The sequence below is a fragment of the Salmo salar genome, chromosome 20 (genome assembly GCF_965601325.2).
Source record: "Salmo salar chromosome 20, fSalSal1, whole genome shotgun sequence".
Lineage (NCBI taxonomy): Eukaryota > Metazoa > Chordata > Actinopteri > Salmoniformes > Salmonidae > Salmo > Salmo salar.
In genome coordinates this window covers 46047036-46067423 of record NC_138310.1, presented here as the reverse complement: position 1 = coordinate 46067423, position 20388 = coordinate 46047036, and the positions used below count along the sequence as shown (strand labels likewise).

Sequence of the window (20388 nt, the reverse complement as noted above, 5' to 3'; positions counted from 1 at the left end):
ACGAAATGTAACATATCATACTAAATGGAGTGTCTCGGACTTATGTACAGAATAAAATGAAATGCTCTGAGACCAGGTTGATGACATAGACTGACCAGGTGAACCCAGGTGAAAGTTATGATCTCTTATAGATGTCACTTGTTAAATCCACTTCAATCAGCGTAGATGAAGGGGGGGGGGGGGGGGGTGAATGGGGGTGAATGGGCGTGAATGGGCAAGACTAAAGATTTAAGGGCCTTTGAATGGGGTATGGTAGTAGGTGCCAGGCGCACCGGTTTGAGTATGTCAAGAACCGCTGGGTTTTTCACACTTAACAGTTTCCCGTGTGTATCAAGAATGGTCCAGCGCCCAAAGGACATTCAGCCAACTTGACACAACTGTGGGAAGCATTGGAGTCAACATCCCTGTGGAATGCTTTTGACACCTTGTTGAGTCCATGCCCCAACACATGGAGGCTGTTCTGAGGGCAAAAGGGGGTGCAAAAAAGACTGCTACTTGAAATGTGTCTGCTTAAGGTGAATGGATGACATTCAATGTCCCTACATGTCATCATGAGGAAGCGGAACTATTTTTGGGGCATTTTCAATCACCTCTCACTGGAGACCCCGTGTGGAGAGGTACAGAGCGATGTTGTTGATCAGAGATGTCCTTGAAGGGTTCATTTTTAATACAGCTACTTGGGACAGGAATGGGAGCAGTCTGCAAAGGACACATTTCATTAGAGTCTCTGAACCAGGTGAATAGTCTGCATAAGCTGCTACTGCTAGCATACTGCCTGCCTATACTGTCTGTTAGGGAAGATGTTTCCATTAAAAGTGTGGTTACACTGCAGACCAAACTTACGTACACTGTATAACCAAAGTGGTATATTATACAACAACAAAATTTCTGCTTGTGTCACGCTCGTCGGAAAGGACAGACCAAGGCGCAGCGTGATTGGAGTTCCACATCTTTATTTTAGTGAAACTTAAACAAACCAAGAAACAGACAATGACCGTGAAGTACCGATGTGCTACATCCACTCACTCAAAACAATATCCCACAAAACACAGGTGGGAAAAAGACTACCTAAATATGATCCCCAATTAGAGGCAACGATTACCAGCTGCCTCTAATTGGGAACCATACAACTCACCAACATAGAAATACAATGACTAGAACACCCCCCTAGTCACGCTCTGACCTAAACACCATGGAGAACCAAGGGCTTTCTATGGTCAGGGCGTGACAGCTTGCTACATGGATTTTCCCAACGACAATCTAGCTGTTATGACCAATCCAAACTGACCTGTGTCAATATATAAAACCTGCAATGGATAAATGAAATACTGAATGACAGTGGGTAAATGACTGTACTATACATAAAAATTCCCCCCAAAAATCAACAAAACATTTAACTTTACCTGGTCATAAGTCTTGTCCACGCTGTCCTTTATTTGTCCTTCTGGCATGTGCTCTGGGTTGTCATCAGCTTGGTCTGTATCCTATTTGCCAGGTCCTTTTAGTTCAGTTTCCCTGTACTCCACTGCGTCCTCCTGTTGCTCAGTTGTGTCCCCTGTCTCCTTCTCATCGTCCTCTTGCTGCAGTTCTATAGGTCTAACCTTGTTCTCCTGACCAGCTTCTCCTTGTATCTTTGAAGGACCTTATCAATATGTGTTTAAAATGTATTTTTCATCCATTTCATCATCATTGGTGTGAGGATCATCATTCTCTTGCTTATTTTCTATCTTTGTAGAATCCTGTTGCGATATGTCTTCACTGATTTCCTTCTTATTTAGATCTTTGTTCTCATGATCAGTGTCATCCTCTTGTTTCTGCTCTATTTCAGAGGCCTGCTGATTAGGAGTGCTGACGTTCAACTTACTCAGTTTCTCCTCATCCTCGTTACTTGAATCAGAATTGTAATCTTGTTCCATGTCTATATCAGCAGCCTCCTGCTACATTGCCTTAATCTGAGCATCAGCCTCAGCAGTGACTGACTCTGCTTCCCCTTTGATGTCAGTGTTAGATTCAACAGGGTCTTGAGTATCATCTCCAACAAGGCCTGTTTCTTCCTCAGCATCCTCAGACACAACATCTGGTCGTTTTGATTCACTTTGTGAAACCTCGACAGAACCTTCCTCCTCTGGCTGTTGTTCATACATTTTGACCTCAAGGGTTTTAGGCAGCTCCTCAGTGCTGATCTGAACAAGACTTTCCTCCTTTTGCTCTTTATCATCACCTAAAACACTTCCATTATCTGACAAGATTCTGGAGGCATCATCAATGGAGGGTGCAACTTCATACGTTTCCCCAGTATATGTTGTGGAAACAATTAGATTCTCTATTCCTTCCTCTTCTGGAACACCCCCTGAATTGTCAGTTGTTTCCTGCAGAATAGGGTAAGGGGATTCAGTTTGGGGTGGTGATAATCGTCCACTGAGTTCAACCATGAGCGATATTGAACTCTCCTGAGCATCAGCAAGATCTTTGAAGACTTCACTGTGGCCATCCTCTGCAGTGCCTTGTTCCTCGCACTCTTTTGTCCCTCTCAGTTCTTCAGCACATACAGTGACTTTCGAAAGTATTCACCCCCTTGGCATTTTTCCCATTTCGTTGCCTTACAACCTGAAATTAACCTCTCTAGGGGGTGTGGGACGCTACCATCCCACCTGGCCAACATCCGATGAAATTGCAGAGCACCAAATTCAAATTAAATTACTACAAATATTTAATTTTCATGAAATCACAAGTGTAATACATCAAAATAAAGTTTAACTTGTTGTTAATCCAGCCGCCGTGTCAGATTTCAAACAGGCTTTACGGCGAAAGGAAACCATACAATTATCTGACGACAGCGCTCAGCACACAAAACATTACAAACAGTTACCAGCCAAGTAGTCACGAAAGTCAGAAATAGCAATAAAATGAATCACTTACCTTTGATGATCTTCATATGGTTGCACTCACAACACTCCCAGTTACACAATATATGTTCGCTTTGTTTGATAAAGTCCCTCTTTATATCCTAAAACCTCCATTTTGTTGGCGCGTTTTGTTCAGTAATCCAGTGGCTCAAATGCAGTCACAACAGGCAGACAAAAATTCCAAATAGTACCGGTAAAGTTCGTAGAAACATGTCAAACGATGTTTATAATCAATCCTCAGGTTGTTTTTAGCCTAAATAATCGATAATATTTCAACCGGACAATAGCGCCATCAATATAAAAGAAAAACAAGAAAGGCGCGCTCTCGGTCGTGCGCAGAAAACAGCTCTGGGGACATCCCACTATCCACTCACTCAAAGTTGTCATTCTCCCTCATTTTTCAGAATAAAAGCCTGAAACAATGTCTAAAGACTGTTAACAACTAGTGGAAGCCATAGGGAACGGAATCTGGGTCCTATCCCTTTAAATGGTGGATAGGCTTTCATTGGAAAAACAGCCATTTCAAAATAATGGCACTTCCTGGATGGATTTTCCTCAGGTTTTCGCCTGCCATTTCAGTTCTGTTATACTCACAGACATTATTTTAACAGTTTTAGAAACTTTGGAGTGTTTTCTATCATGTTTTCAGATCTACTAATTATATGTATATCCTAGCGTCTGGGCCTGAGTAGCAGGCAGTTTACTTTGGGCACGCTTTTCATCCAGAGGTGAAAATAGTGCCCCCTACCCTAGTGAGGTTAAAATCTATTTTTTGGGGTTTGTATCATTTGATTTAAACAACATGTTGACTTACACAACATGCCTACCACTTTGAAGACGCAAAATATTTTTTATTGTGAAAAAAACAAGAAATAACAAGAAATAAGACAAAACCTGAAAACTTGAGCGTGCATAACTATTCACCCCCCTCAAAGTCAATATTTTGTAGAGCCACCTTTTGCAGCAATTACAGCTGCAAGTCTCTTGGGGTATGTCTCTATAAGCTTGGCACATCTAGACACTAGAATTTTCCCCCATTCTTCAAGGCAAAACTGCTCCAGCTCCTTCAAGATGGATGGGTTCCGCTGCTGTACAGCAATCTTTAAGTCATACCACAGATTCTCAATCGGATTGAGGTCTGGGCTTTGACTAGGCCATTCCAAAACATTTAAATGTTTCCCCTTAAACCACTCGAGTGTTGCTTTAGCAGTATGCTTAGGGTCATTGTCCTGCTGGAAGGTGAACCTCCGTCCCAGTCTCAAATCTCTGGAAGACTGAAACAGGTTTCCATCAAGAAATCCCCTGTATTTACCGCCAACCATCATTCCTTCAATTCTGACCAGTTTCCCAGTCCCTGCCAATGAAAACATCCCCAGAGCATGATGCTGCCACCACCATGCTTCACTGTGGGGATGGTGTTCTCGGGGCGATGAGAGGTGTTGGTTTGCACCAGACATAGCGTTATTTGTTTATGGACAAAAATCTAAATTTAGTCTCATCTGACCAGAGACTCCCACATGCCTTTTGGCGAACACAATGTTTGCTAATTTTTCCTTTAATAAGCAATGGCTTTTTTCTGGCCACTCTTCCGTAAAGCCCAGCTCTGTGGAGTGTACAGCTTAAAGTGGTCCTATGGACAGATACTCCAATCTCCGCTGTGGAGCTTTGCAGCTCCTTCAGGGTTATCTTTGGTCTCTTTGTTGCCTCTCTGATTAATGCCCTCCTTGCGTGGTCCGTGAGTTTTGGTGTGCGGCCCTCTCTTGGCAGGTTTGTTGTGAGGCCATATTCTTTCCATTTGGAAAGAATGGATTTAATGGTGCTCCGTGGGATGTTCAAAGTTTCAGATATTTTTTTTATAACCCAACCCTGATCTGTACTTCTCCACAACTTTGTCCCTGACCTGTTTGGAGAGCTCCCTGGTCTTCATGTTGCCGCTTGCTTGGTGGTGCCCCTTGCTTAGGGGTGTTGCAGACTCTGGGGTCTTTCAGAACATGTGTATATATACTGAGATCATATGACAGATCATGTGACACTTAGATTGCACACAGGTGGTCTTTATTTAACTAATTATGTGACTTCTGAAAGTAATTGGTTGCACCAGATCTAATTTAGGGGCTTCATAGCAAGTAATTTTTTTCATTTCACTTCACCAATTTGAACTATTTTGTGTATGTCCATTACATGAAATCCAAATAAAAATCCATTTAAATTACAGGTTGTAATGCAACAAAATAGAAAAAATGCCAAGGGGGATGAAAACTTTTGCAAGGCACTGTACATCTACATTGGAACGTTCAGTGAATGAGACTTCCTGAGTAAGTTCAAATTCACTACTGTGGTTCTCTTTTTTTGAGCTTCCAAGCATTGCACCATCACCAGGGCTGATTTCCTCATAAGTTTGTTCTTCTCCCTCTTCAGTCTTTCTCAGTTCTTCAGCACTTACATCGACATTTGAAAGTCCACCGAGTGAAACCTCCTCACTGGGCTCAAATTTGTCAATTTACAGATAAAATCAGATTTGCATACCACTTTGTCAGCTCTTTTGTCTCTTTCTTTACTTCCTCTTTCTTACTGTTCTTCAGTGTCTGCATCCATATCTGTGAGTTTATTGTCTGACACCTCTGAGGAGGGATCTATTTGCATCGAAATTACATCTTTATCTGTGACATTGTCCATTTAGTCTTTTCCTTGACTTTCAGTTCCCTGCACATCTTCAGAGACATCAAGGTTTGAGTTTGTGAGAGATGGAATCCCAACTGGCTCAATATTACCAGTTACATCTTTTGTTTGAGATTCAGTCAGCTCACCCTTTGTTTTCCCTGAGAATTCATAAATAATGATACAAATTATGGGTATAATAAAATAAGTATTCAAATGTACTGAATGTCAATGTTCTCTCTAATAATCTCCCTCTCGGTCCTTATACATCCTGACTACTTTGACAATGGTCTCGTCATCATCTTCTGACTCAGGCTGGTGTCTTACTGCGGATGTGCACATTGTGGCTCCCTGACTCATTTAGTAGAATATCAGGGTGCTTGCCTATCTCATAAAAACCCAAACCTTTTCCAGACTTTTCCCAAAGCTAATGAATGTACCTCTACCTTTCTCATTTGCAGAAAATACTGTGGGTAGGTGACTTATGTAGTTCTTGGGAGTGATGATTTAATGTCAGTCTTTTCCTTTCTGGAATTGAGAGGCTTATTTTAGGCCTATGATATGTGTCGTTCCACCAATTTGGTGCCTTTTGGAGAAGTGTAACTTGGCCCCCCCCCAAAAAATGTTGATTTCACCTAAATGTAACATTCTGTCATAAAGAGAACATATTCAATATCATAACAAACATGTTTTCCCATCTCAAGAGTTTAAATAAAAAAATGACTATAGTAAGTGCCAATTAAGTGCCAAAAGAAGTAACAGGGTTGACCATAACAGGGTTGACGATTTCATCTTAAATCAGATGAAATCCCCTTGCGACAGGGGGAAAGAAACTTGTGTGCAACAGCGACTAGCAATTGAATGCAAGCTTTACAAAAACATTTTAAATTTCAAAACATTTCTTGCCTGTCGATCTGTGGGTAACAGGGTTGACGTGTTATGCTCGACCCGCTCAGTTTTGAACCACAAAACACCACAAAACGCCCCCAAAAAGTAGAACCAGCACACCTGCTTTTGCACTATGATTACACTCATGTTTAATGTTTCTTTCAAAAATATATTTTAAAAGGAATGATTTCACCAAGAGTTCAGTTCACATAACAGGGTTGACCTTAAAAGTAGGGACAGACGTAAACAAATCATTAATCACATGAAATAAATAATAATCTTCAGAAATGACTGTCAAAGCAACACAATAACCTGGGATTTACAACGATGGTGAAAACTTGGTAACATTTTGGGGTTAAAACTTCCTATAAGTGACACAGGGTTGACACAGAGTTTTCAAAGTGCTGAATTTTGCCTCTTTAGCAAGGATTTATTCATATAAAAAAAAACAGATTTATTGAATTCTCCACGTGTTCTATATTAAAGGGAACTTAATTTAATACTGTATAACAGGCTTTTAAAATTAAATATTGGTGCACAATTTCTAGTTCTACTTTCTACTTTTGTGTGTCTTTGCTAACCAAAAGCAACGTATGAACCTGTTCATTCATCATGAAAAACAAATGTCACTATGGCAAATACACTGGAATAATCATTCATAATGAGCAATAAAACAACACGGCAATTGAGCCACATTTATTTGGTCTCTCTTGTCCTTTTCTTTCAATTAAATAGGTGGAGAAAAAAAGCGGTCTGATGCTGTTTTGTCAACTTTATCCCGGCAAGTACTAACTAATGTTGTGAGATTAACGTTAGCTAACGTTCTGAAGTGTAACATTGGATGCAATGCTAGCAAGAGGCTGCTGCATGGAGAAATAAAGATATCATTGAACATGACATTACCTTTAGCTAATGTTTTTGGCCTCAAACAGTTTCGCAAAACGTTTGTTTTGCATCAGCAACAGTTGATGCCAGAGTGTTGGTGCTTGTTGCTAGGAAACAAGGCTCTGACTACGGCGACGAAAGAGGTTCAAACTGAGTGAGATAACAAATGACACATGAAACCACATCATGACACAAAAGTATGACTTTATTGGATGATACTCACAGTTAATTGTTTTATAAAGTTATAGAAACAACTTGCTACAGTTAAAAACATGCAAACAAAACAGCCAAGGATTAATAATATGAGTACAGTGACAGTCATTTCTCACTTGCTCTCTCTTATTCCCTCTTTTATCATCTCCAGCCCCACAGATTAAGAGTAGGTGATGACAGCGTACTCAGAGTTTGTGCTCATCTTCCTGGAGACCTCTCGGGGCTGGACATGCAGTCTATCAGCTGAGCGGGAGGCCTGCAGGTGGGACCTAGCTTCAGGGCCTGCCTCTTCTCTCCACCTCTGCATGGGGGACATGAAACGCACAGGATTCCATTTCAGGTGAGATTCAAATAAAGTCTCAACCTGTGACTGTGGCTGCATTAGCCAATAATAGCCATTACACAACCTCCACTGACGTATTACGTTGAATATGGTGAATGTCAGTAATATGGTCACATATGTGACGTATGGTGGTGTTGACGTAAAATAATGCGGTGTGGTGTTGTAGAAGTTATAATAATAATAATAATAATAGATAATACATTTTATTTGTAGAGCGCTTTCCATTTCACACAGAACTCACAAAGCCATAGTTTCAAATCCTCACCTCTCTATGGTCCCCCGGTGCTAGGTAGGAGATCTGTGTGAGTTCAGGTGTGCTGGCCCCTCGCATAGTAATCATGATGTCAGCATAAGGAACCTCATGATCACTCTGGCAATCTGGGTCAAAACAGGAAATGCAATGTTTTGTACAGTAGATTTTCTTAGAATACACCCAGCTTGGCAACTGAAATGAATGGTATATTCCATTAGCTTACCAGCTGGAGTTATTCTCAGTGCCACCCTCTCACAATTAGTTAAGCATGCACCTATAAGATAAGTAAGTATCTTATATTATATTAAGTAACCTATTAGAATTATGACATTGAGTGATCTGGTTGTTTCAGAAATTTCGTATTATTAAACAAATATTTACCTGTTGTCAGCCTTCCAACACTAGATCCTTCTCTTGATGTTGTGCTGATAAAAGACCAATGAACAAATTCCACATAGGAAGTCCACATAATAATTGGCAATGAAAAGTGTGTTAAAATGCCTTAGCAAACATGCCACATTGTATGAAGAAAACATACCCTGTACAGATAACAGCAGGTTTTCCTGAAATACACAAGAAATCGCATTAATTAAATATACTGTAGTTATTAATGAATAACAACTTTGGAAAGTAGTAATCATATTTTACGACATTCAGATTCAGAAACTGGGCGTTCATAATTGGATTTACAATGTGTATACGCACCTTTGCAATATCGATTGCGGCTCATACATAAGTAGACAGCCACGGCTGTCAACACAGCAGCCACAATAACTGTCACTGTTGCCAACACTTTGACAACTGGGAATTCCTCTGTATTGAAGACAGCACAGAGACAATATTATTATTGAATCTCAGTTTGCAACTCATTCGTCATTGCCTCAAACAGGGGGTTACTTTTGTTGTTTGCAATACATTTAAACATGTTTCACAATTTCTTTTTAAGGAGTAGAATAGCAGCATTTTGTCTCACCATTATCTATTATTGAGTCTTCGTGGTTACTCAACGCTGTCACCGATACATCTAAAACACAGAAAATGGTAGACATCAGGATCAAGTAAGCTAGTGAAATTTGATGGGTATATATTATTTTGTGCCTATGTCATTCAACAGCCTCAGAGCAATTCAATTAGACTATTACAGAAAATGAGATTTAGGTTGAGTCTCAAATGGCACCCTATTCCCTATATAGTGAACTTCTTTTGACCAGAGCCTAAGTAGCAGATTCTCCAGTGAGACTTACCAGTAGTGACCGTTGTGGCCGGGGCACTACGTCGACCTGGCAAAAGAAAATACAATATAATTTAAAACAATTATCCAGTAATTACTGATGTATAAATGTATTCACTTTTTAACAGAATTAAGATAATTCATTTGAACACAATTTGTTTTTAGAGGTAAAATGCACATGCTGTAAGAACTACAGTGTACAGTAGGTCATTTCAACTAGTTTTTGCCTACCTTGTGCCTGCAGTGATACCAAAACCTCTATCTTGCGTGAGAAATGTTTGCTTTCGTGATCTTCAGAAAAGCAGGTATAGTTGTACCGAAAATCTTCCGTGGACAGATGTGGAAAATACAATGGTAGTGTGCAGAGGTCACCATTCTTTGTGACATTTTTTGTTTCCCTTGGCCTAGGACAATGAGGACAGTCTGAGACTTTGATCCAGTGGCCACGGACAAATCCAGATGAGCAGTTGTAGGTGCAGTTCAATACTAGAGGTTCTCCAACTACTGCATAGATGACTTCATGCTGTTTCTCCAGGTCGATACAGGTTACTGAATCTGTAATGAAAAAGGCATAAATTGAGGCAACGATTCTTCAGTCAGTAGGCCTTGGATATAAATATATAGCTTGAGGACATTTGATTATCATCCTTGTACCAGAAACCGAAAACACATAAAGTAAAAAGTAGAGGAATTTATTTTACCTTGGTTTCCCAAAAGAAGCAGCAATGGCAAATGGGCTAAAATTAGCATCCTGTCCAAATTTGTCCAGATCCCCTATGTTTCAACTATATGAATAGGTTAGCTCTCGGAATTTGCTTGATTAAAAAATACACTTGCACCACTGGTGTCACATTGGGTTGTGCCATCATATTGCAGCATGCACCAGGTAGAAGGTACAGGAAGTGGTGTTCAACAGGATGCCTGATAAAAGTGTTCTTAACTTTCCATTCAAACATCTGCTTTTGTAGATTTGGGTAATGGAAAGATCCATAGGAAACATGAAACAAAATGGCATTTCAATATGCATACTGAAATGCAATTGCATTCGTGTGGTGTTTGAGTATACCCATGTTTTTAAAATTTATTTTAATGGTAATTCATTGCTAGAGATCTTTTACAACTTTTTCTTGGAGTAAAGTACTTATTAATGTAATGTTAATGTATACATTCCACATTATATCCAATTACAATTTTGTTTGGACACTTTATGTACTGTATGTAGCTGTCAACACAGATAATTAAATGTAAAGTACATGTACAAAATGGTTAAATATCTAAAGTATTTTTGTGAGCTTTAATACCACCTAAAATATGACAAAACTAGACAATTTTTTTAAAATCTTTAATGTAGCCCTGTAGTACTGTGACTTACAATGTCTACTTCTTGATACTAACAAACAATAGTAGGCTTTGTGTTAACGCCTGCATTGCACAACTGCAGCTATAGATTTGCACAGCAATTCACCCTCTGCTGAGGAGTGAGAGACAAACAGGAAACATCCTACATTCATTTACCACAAGAAAAAGAAGAATGCTTCATGTAACAAAAATGTTGAATAATTATATTTTGTCAGTCTAACGTTGTCGTCTTCTGACTTAATGTTTGGTACTTTGCACATATTGTAAGTTATACAGTATACTGTAAACCTATGAGTGGTATTTAGGGTTGTTCTGTTGTACACAAACTCAACTCAAATCACCTATCAAAGGTACACCAGCATTATATCAAAAAGATCAAACCCATGCATACAGTATTTTAACAGTGTTTTATTGAGTGTGTCAGGGACAAAATACAAAAACTCTAGACACACTACATTTGCTGCTGCATTAGGCTGATAGTAACACTCAAATGTCTGTTTACATTTTCAGCCCACAACTGAATCGATCCTTTCATTTAAGTGTTGCTGTGTAGGTTGTATTTTGGCTGTCTGTTTGTTTGTGCTGTTGGAAAGTAGGGATAGTGAAAACAAGGCTTTTCGAAAGCACCATAACAAATGAAACATTGTGCCCAAGTCGCCCGGCTTGGTGCATCAACTATTGATAAACCTATTGCAGTTTTGTCACTGCATTTGTTCCAAAGCCTGGTGAGGAAGAGGGTGATTGCATGTCTGATTCTGACCTGCATTAATAAACAGTAATTCATTACGCACTTTTTCACCTCACCTTTACACTTAAGCTGTGGTTGATTTTTAGGAACGTCCTGGGTGTGTAGGTTACCGAGGTGTCACGGATGATATTCCACACTGTGAGAGGTGTTGCATAATATCAGAAAGAAACCTGTGCATACAGAACTTCATTTGATTGAGTATTGGCATCAACTTTCTTGAAACGGCTTTTTAGTTTTCATATACTGTCATCAGGAATCCTTGATTCCCTCCTCAAGAAGAATCGGTCCAGATCGAAAAAGAGGCCTTGACTGGCATAGCTTTCTAGATGCATTGCATTCACTTTGAAAGTGCAAGGTAACAGGAGAGCACATTGAATACCATTATATGACTGACCAGGAGGCTTCTTGGAATCAGGTTGCATCATGGTTCACATTTCACTTTCAATGACTGAGGTCTCAGTTTCATCCTTTGGATCAAACGGCCTCATACTCTTTGACTACACTGGGCAAACAGAGATACAGGTTAACGGGATAATGTGGAATTTATTTGACATTTTCTAAGAATGTATAAGTGGTATAGTGTTGGGTCTCTTCTGTTCGGTCTCTCAGCATTATGGATCAATCCTCTACTGAAACAACCTGCCCTTGCTTCAGGTATTTTCTCAAGTTGTTTTATATATTGTAGTACTTTACATGTAATACTTGTGTTCACTAAAATGCTCCCTCACTTGACATACAGGGTACTGTGCAATACATTTATCACTTAAAAATAATAATACAGTAACATAACTTTGTAAAGAGACAAACTTATGAGTGAATTATGTTTGACCTCTTTTTGTCCCTGACATTCATTCATGTAGGTGTCGTGGAAGTGAATCCTGATCTGGGCCTCAGTGTAGAGCAACACCGTAGCCCATGTCCTGAGGGAACCTACTTTTCAGCAGAACTCTGTGTGGAGTGTCCCTCAGGATATTTGTGAGTACCAGACAATCTTTATTCTTTCAGTAGCTCAATGTGTCAGCTTCAATTGTACTGTTCTGTTCATAAGACATAAGCAGATTATTATTATTTAAGTGTCAAAAAAGTCAATAAGTTAAGTAAAAGGTTAGAAAATGCTATATGATTTTCGTTATAGCTGTCTTGGAAATGTGTCTGCACCAAGGAGATGCCCGGCAGGACATTACAACCACTACACAGGAAGAAGTAGAATTGAAGACTGCAAGGTATTATATGAATTTGTGCTATTCAGCCATCATATGTAATATGCACTGTACATATACTCATACTATATCTATGATATTTCTCTGTCTGCTGTAGCCCTGTTTGCTAGGTTTAGTTAGCACAGAGGACAGAGTAGACTGCAGACTTTGTCCTGCCGGGTTCCGTTGTGATCCAGCCACTGGGACGCTAGAACCATGCCCACCAGGACAGCACTCTCCAGAGGGACTCCTTCAGTGCCTGCCCTGTCCCTTTGGGTCTGTCTGCCCCAATGGATACCCTCTAAAGGTATAGGTTGTGGTATTTTGTTTTTCACTGCAATTGAGAATCTAACCATCACTTACAGTATATATGTGTGTGTTTTCGAAATAGTTTATATATATTATAAATGAAGATATTCATAGTTTGATCAGTGTGATGCAATCTTTAATGCACAAGGATGAGTAGGGTAAAGAGAAATCTGTGATTCTGTTTTCTTACCACTTTAGTGTGGATCTGGAGAGGAGCCCAACCCGAGCCAGACGGAATGCACATACTGCCCAGCAGGATTCTTCTCCACTCTGTGCATTGCCCAGTGTCATCCGTGTCCAGCAGGCAAGTCACCAAGACTCTCCGTTATGGAAAAATAATTAAGTTATAAGTAGAAGCACAGAGTTTTCCCCGGTCAGGTCAGGAAAAACTCCTGGCCCTGTTCAAAAGTGTATACTGGTGCAATCCTCTGCCTTTCCATCAATGAAACGGTTTCAATACAGACACGAGATTAGAGATCCAGTTATTACCTTCTGGGCTAAGTTTTTCAGAAGACTTAATCCAGATGTGGTCCCTCCTTTCTAAATGAAGGGGGAACATATACAGATTGGGTGGAACAGGATTCAGACAACACAGGATCACTTTGATCTGGATCAACAACAAAAAATAATTAAACGGACCCATATATTTTAATGGAAGGATTGTACAAAGCCGGATGGAACATTTTATACTAAATCAACTGAAAGTCATTTCTCCCCACTCCAGGGAGCTACTGCCCACAGAAAAGGACCTCCCAACCTTTGGCCTGTCTCCTTGGACAGTACTCCATGCCTGGCCAAACACAGTGCAGGAGCTGCAATGGGACCTCCCTATGTGGAGGCACTGTGGTACCTCGCTGGAGTAGGACAGGGGCAGAGCTAACTCAGCGGTCAAGACAGCCCTGCCCTCCTGGGACACACAGGGACAGTGAGGGAGCAGCCTGCATCGTTTGTCCTTTAGGTGACGTCATTAGATTTCCGTAAAATTCTGTAATAAAATACATTACAGTTAGACTCCACTAATACTCTTTGATTTTAACATTTTGATTGACAATGAACGGTATAAATGTAAATCTATGAATTGTATTCTGACAGGTCATTACTGTGTTGGAGGTGTTGCTTTGCCATGCCCAGCAGGAACCTATGGACCCAAAGAGGGCCTACAGAGGGTGAGGGACTGCCCCCCTTGTCCAGCAGGTAATCAGACCATCCTCAGGTCATCTTCACAGTGGGGATTCAGTAAAGTTACGATACCAACATAAATGTATAGTTAATGAATATAAAAGTAGTACCAGAGGCTGACTTAAAAAAAATACACATGTAGAACATACAGTTGCAAAATGTATGTTTCCTGCTTCTTGTTTGATCTGCAGATATCTGCAGCGTTTGTAGTTTATGTTATCTTATGTGATGTTATGCCAGTGGTATGGTATGTTTTGTGATGTTATGTGTGCTGTGCTCTGATATGCTTTGTTATGTCATGTCATCTTATGTTATTTCTATCGGTTTGAATGGATGAGTAATTGTAACACTTATAATAATACTCTTTATCAGGGTTTTACTGTCTGGAAGGCAGCTCACGGAGACCGGGCTCCCTATTCATGTGTCCACAAGGGTATTACTGTGAGGAGGGCACAGAGACACCCCACGGGTCACCTTGCCCTGCTGGCACTGCTGGAGAACAACTGGGCCAGACAAGTAGGACAGCCTGCCGGAGATGTTCAGAGGGACGATTCTGTCCTGCAGGTAAGGCACAGTACAAACACACTGCACTTAGCTACTGGAATGGAACATTAAATACAGCACCAGTCAAAGGTTTGGACACACCTAATCATTCAAGGGAACTTCGGTATTTTTACTATTTTATACATTGTAGAATAACCCTGGTTTGAATCCAGGCTGGATCACAACCGGCCGTGATTGGGAGTCCCATAGGACACTGCACAATTGGCCCAGCGTCGTCCAGGTTTGGTCGGTGTAGGCCGTCATTGTAAATAAGAATTTGTTAACTGACTTGCCTGCTTAAGTAAATTAAGTAAATTAAGAAAAATAAAAAACAATATGGAATCATGTAGTAACCAAAAAAGTGTTAAACAAATCAAATATATTTTATATTTTTCAAAGTAGCCACCCTTTTTCTTGATGACAGCTTTGCACACTCTTGGCATTCTCTCAACCAGCTTCATGAGGAATGCTTTTCCAACAGTCTTGAAGGAGTCCCCACATATGCTGAGCACTTGTTGGCTGCTTTTCCTTCACTCTGCGGTCCAACTCATCCCAAAACCATCTAAATTTGGTTGAGGTCGGGCAATTGTGGAGGCCATTTCATCTGATGCAACACTCCAACACTCTCCTTGGTCAAATAGCCCTTACAGGGAAAGGGGGATACCTAGTCAGTTGTACAACTGAATGCATTCAAATGAAAGTGTCTTCCGCATTTAACCCAACCTCTCTGAATCAGAGAGGTGCAGGGGGCTGCCATAATCAACATCCACATCTTCTGCGCCCGGGGAACAGTGGGTTAACTGCTTTGCTCATGGGCAGAATGACAGATTTTTACCATGTCAGCTCAGGGAATCGATCTAGCAAACTTTCAGTTACTGGCCCAATGCTCTAACCACTAGGCTACAGCCTAGAGGTGTGTTTTGGGCCATTGTCCAGTTGAAAAACAAATTATAGTCACTGCAAAGCACAACCCAGAGGGTATGACGTATCGCTGAAAAAGGGTGTTGTAGCCATGCAAAACCAACCCACACCATCACACCTCCTCCTCCACACATGCAGAGATCATCTGTTCACCTACTCTGCGTCTTACAAAGACAGATTAGAACCAAAAATCTCAAATTTGGACTCATCAAACCAAAGGACAGATTTCCACCGGTCTAATGTCCATTGCTCGTGTTTCTTGGCTCAAGCAAGTCTCTTATTATTATTGGTGTCCACTAGGCGTGGTTTCTTTGCAGCAATTCGACCATGAAGGCCTCCTCTGAAAAGTTGAACAGTTGATGTTGAGATTTGTCTGTTACTTGAACACTGTGAAGCATTTATTTGGGCTACAATCTCAGGTGCAGTTAACTTCTTGGGGCTATGTGGGACGCTAGCGTGCACCCTATCAACTGCAGGTGCATTTCAAGAGCGGCAAATTTGAAACCAAATAAATGTCAAAATTCAAATTTTTCAAACATACAACTATCTTACACCCTTTGAAAGATAAACATCTCCTTAATCTAACCACGTTGTCCGATTTCAAAAAGGTTTTACGGCGAAAGCATAAAGTTAGATTATGTTAGGAGAGTACATTGACAATAGCTGTGTGTAATGTTTTGTCAATTCAAAGACAGGGTCACCAAAACCATAAAACCAGCTAAAATGATGCACTAACCTTTTACAATCTCCATCAGATGACACTCCTAGGACATTATGTTAGACAATGCATGCATTTTTAGTTCTATCAAGTTCATATTTATTTCCAAAAACAGCGTTTTACTATGGCATTGATGTTGAGGAAATCGTTTCCCTCCAATAACCGGCAGTCAAGTCAGCACCACAAATTAAATAATTAAAATTTGAAAACATTGGTAAAATATTATATTGTCATTTAAAGAATTATAGATTTACATCTCTTGAACGCAATCAACTTGCCAGATTTAAAAATAACCTTACTGGGAAATCACACTTTGCAATAATCTGAGCACTGCGCCCAGAAAAATATGCTTTGTTAACAGACAAACGGCCATGTTGGAGAGATCTAAAATCGAAAATACTATGTAAATAATCCATTACCTTTGATTCTCTTCATCAGATGTCACTTCCAGGAATCCCAGGTCCATAACGAATGTAGTTTTGTTCAAAAAAGCTCATCATTTATATCCAAAAAGCTCCGTGTTGTTAGCACATGATCTAAGCCAGCCGGACTTCTCGTCATGAACGAGGGGAAAAAATATATTTACGTTCGTTCAAACATGTCAAACGTTGTATAGCATAAATCATTAGTGCCTTTTTTAACCTCTATGGGCTAGGTGGGACGCTTGCGTCCCACCTACGTAACAGCCACTGCCAGCCTGTGGCGCGATTTTCAAAACCTTAAAAATCCTATTACTTCAATTTCTCAAACATATGACTATTTTACAGTCATTTAAAGACAAGACTCTCGTTAATCTAACCACACTGTCCGATTTCAAAAAGGCTTTACAACGAAAGCAAAACATTAGATTATGTCAGCAGAGTACCAAGCCAGAAATAATCAGACACCCATTTTTCAAGCAAGCATATAATGTCACCAAAACCCAGAAGACAGCTAAATGCAGCACTCACCTTTGATGATCTTCATCAGATGACAACCCTAGGACATTATGTTATACAATACATGCATGTTTTGTTCAATCAAGTTCATATTTATATCAAAAACCAGCTTTTTACATTAGCATGTGACGTTCAGAACTAGCATACCCCCAGCAAACTTCCGGGGAATTCGCTAACATTTTACTAAATTACTCACGATAAACGTTCACAAAAAGCATAACAATTATTTTAAGAATTATAGATACAGACCTCCTCTATGCACTCGATATGTCCGATTTTAAAATAGCTTTTTGGTGAAAGCACATTTTGCAATATTCTAAGTACATAGCCCAGGCATCACGGGCTCGCTATTTAGACACCCGGCAAGTTTAGCACTCACCATAATCATATTTACTATTATAAAAGTTTGATTACCTTTTGTTGTCTTCGTCAGAATGCACACCCAGGACAGCTACTTCAATAACAAATGTTGGTTTGGTCCAAAATAATCCATCGTTATATCCGAATAGCGGCGTTTTGTTCGTGCGTTCCAGACACTATCCGAAATAGTAAAGAAGTGTCGCGCGCATGGCGCAATTCGTGACAATAAAATTCTAAATATTCCATTACCGTACTTCGAAGCATGTCAACCGCTGTTTAAAATCAATTTTTACGACACTTTTCTCGTAGAAAAGCGATAATATTCCGACAGGGAATCTCCTTTTTGGCAAACAGAGGAAAAAATCCCAAAGGCGGGGGCGGTCGGGGTCACGCGCATAAGCTCAGTGTCCCTTGATCGGCCACTTGAGAAAGGCGATAATGTGTTTCAGCCTGGGGCTGGAATGACGACATTCTGTTTTTTCCCGGGCTCTGAGCGCCTATGGACGACGTGGGAAGTGTCACGTTAGAGCAGAGATCCTTAGTAAATGATAGAGATGGAAAAGAAGTTCAAGAAATGGTCAGACAGGCCACTTCCTGTAAAGGAATCTCTCAGGTTTTGACCTGCCATTTGAGTTCTGTTATACTCACAGACACCATTCAAACAGTTTTAGAAAATTTAGGGTGTTTTCTATCCATATGTAATAAGTATATGCATATTCTAGTTACTGGGTAGGAGTGGTAACCAGATTAAATCGGGTATGTTTTTTATCCAGCCGTGTCAATACTGCCCCCTAGCCCTAACAGGTTAACCAGAACATGAATAATATTCAAGGTGGACGAATGCATTCTCTTTTATAACGTATTGGAACGAGGGTACCCAACATGAACTCGCGCGCCAGAGTCTAATCGGCCATCACCGTTCCATGGCTCTTGTTCGGTCAGATCTCACAGTAAAAGACTCAAAACACTTTGTAAAGGCTGGTGACATCTAGTGGAAGCAATAGGAAGTGCCAAAACATTAATCAACCCCTGTGTGTTTCAATGGCATAGGCTTAAAGGTAATTCAACACATCAGGTATCCACTTCCTGTCAGAAAATGTCTCAGGGTTTTGCCTGCCAAATGAGTTCTGTTATACTCACAGACACCATTCAAACAGTTTTAGAAACTTTAGGGTGTTTTCTATCCATATATAATAAGTATATGCATATTCTAGTTACTGGGTAGGATTAGTAACCAGATTAAATCGGGTACGTTTTTTTATCCAGCCGTGAAAATACTGCTCCCTAGCCCCAACAGGTTAACTCTAATGAACCTATCCTCTGCAGCAGAGGTAAATTTGAGTATTCCTTTCCTGTGGCTGTCCTCATGAGAGCCAGTTTCATCATAGCATTTGATGGTTTTTGCGACTGCAATTGAAGAAACTTTATTCTTGAAATGTTCTGTATTGACTGACCTTCATGTCTTAAAGTAATGTTGGACTGTCGTTTCTCTTCTTGCCATAATATGGACTTTGTATTTTACCAAATAGGGCTATTTTCTGTATACCACCCCTACCTTGTCAAAACACAACTGATTGGCTCAAACACATTAAGAAGGAAAGATATTCCACAAATTAACTTTTAACAAGGCACACCTGTTAATTGAATAGTAAAGAATAGTAAAGCCCCCTTTACTGACTCAAATAGCCGACCAATCAGCCTGTTACCAACCCTTAGTAAACTTCTGGAAAAAATGGTGTTTGACCAGATACGATGCTATTTTACAGTAAGAAATTGACAACAGAATTTCAGCATGCTTATAGGGAAGGACACTCTACAAGCACAGCGCTTACACAAATGACTGATGATTGGCTGAGATAAAAAATACATGTAAAAAATTCACCTTTATTTAACCAGGTAGGCAAGTTGAGAACAAGTTCTCATTTACAATTGCGACCTGGCCAAGATAAAGCAAAGCAGTTTGACACATACAACAACACAGAGTTACACATGGAGTAAAACAAACATACAGTCAATAATACAATAGAAAAAGAAGTCTATATACAATGTGAGCAAATTAGGTGAAATAAGGGAGGTAAAGGCAAAAAAAGGCCATGGTGGCGAAGTACATACAATATAGCAAGTAAAACACTGGAATGGTAGATTTGCAGTGGAAGAAAGTGCAAAGTAGCAATAGAAATAATGGGGTACAAAGGAGCAAAATAAATAAATAAATAAATACAGTAGGGGAAGAGGTAGTTGTTTGGGCTAAATTATAGATGGGCTATGTACAGGTGCAGTAATCTGTGAGCTGCTCTGACAGCTGGTGCTTAAAGCTAGTGAGGGAGATAAGTGTTTCCAGTTTCAGAGAGGAATTGGCTTTGGGGGTGACCAGTGAGATATACCTGCTGGAGCGCGTGCTACAGGTGGGTGCTGCTATGGTGACCAGCGAGCTGAGATAAGGAGGGACTTTATCTAGCAGGGTCTTGTAGATGACCTGGAGCCAGTGGGTTTGTCGACGAGTATGAAGCGAGGGCCAGCCAACGAGAGCGTACATTGAAAATTGATGATAAAATGATTGTGGGGGCTGTCTTGTTAAACTTCAGTGCAGCTTTTGACATAATTGATCATAGTCTGCTGCTGGAAAAACTTATGTGTTATGGCTTTACACCCCCTGCTATAATGTAGATAAAGAGTTTCTTGTCTCACAGAACCCAGAGGGTGTGCTTTAATGGAAGCCTATCAAATATAATCCAGT

General features: G+C 40.2%; 1 protein-coding gene across 2 annotated transcripts; it reads right to left on the bottom strand.

Annotated features, from left to right (window-relative positions):
- Positions 1-7521: 7521 nt before the first annotated feature.
- Positions 7522-10276, bottom strand: LOC106612424 (uncharacterized). Of its 2 annotated transcripts, XM_045703455.1 has the most exons (10): positions 10079-10276; positions 9609-9932; positions 9391-9426; positions 9120-9170; positions 8852-8959; positions 8685-8709; positions 8528-8571; positions 8370-8420; positions 8159-8271; positions 7522-7851 (listed from the first exon to the last, which is right to left on the bottom strand). In XM_045703455.1, the coding sequence occupies exons 1-10, from the start codon at positions 10125-10127 to the stop codon at positions 7711-7713; spliced, it is 942 nt and encodes a 313-aa protein (XP_045559411.1). In that variant the 5' UTR covers positions 10128-10276; the 3' UTR covers positions 7522-7710. The 2 variants fall into 2 exon arrangements, with proteins under 2 accessions (XP_045559411.1, XP_045559412.1); XM_045703456.2 differs by lacking the exon at positions 8370-8420.
- Positions 10277-20388: the final 10112 nt, after the last annotated feature.

What these genes read in the sequence shown, in the direction of transcription:
- LOC106612424 (XM_045703455.1), bottom strand. Translation starts at nt 10,127, where the DNA reads ATGCTAATTTTAGCCCATTTGCCATTGCTGCTTCTTTTGGGAAACCAA. An exon ending in AGACTCAATAATAGATAATG is followed by an intron (nt 8,960 to 9,119) that starts GTGAGACAAAAT and finishes TCTTCAATACAG; the next exon opens with AGGAATTCCCAGTTGTCAAA. An exon ending in CACCGGGGGACCATAGAGAG is followed by an intron (nt 7,852 to 8,158) that starts GTGAGGATTTGA and finishes TCCCCCATGCAG; the next exon opens with AGGTGGAGAGAAGAGGCAGG.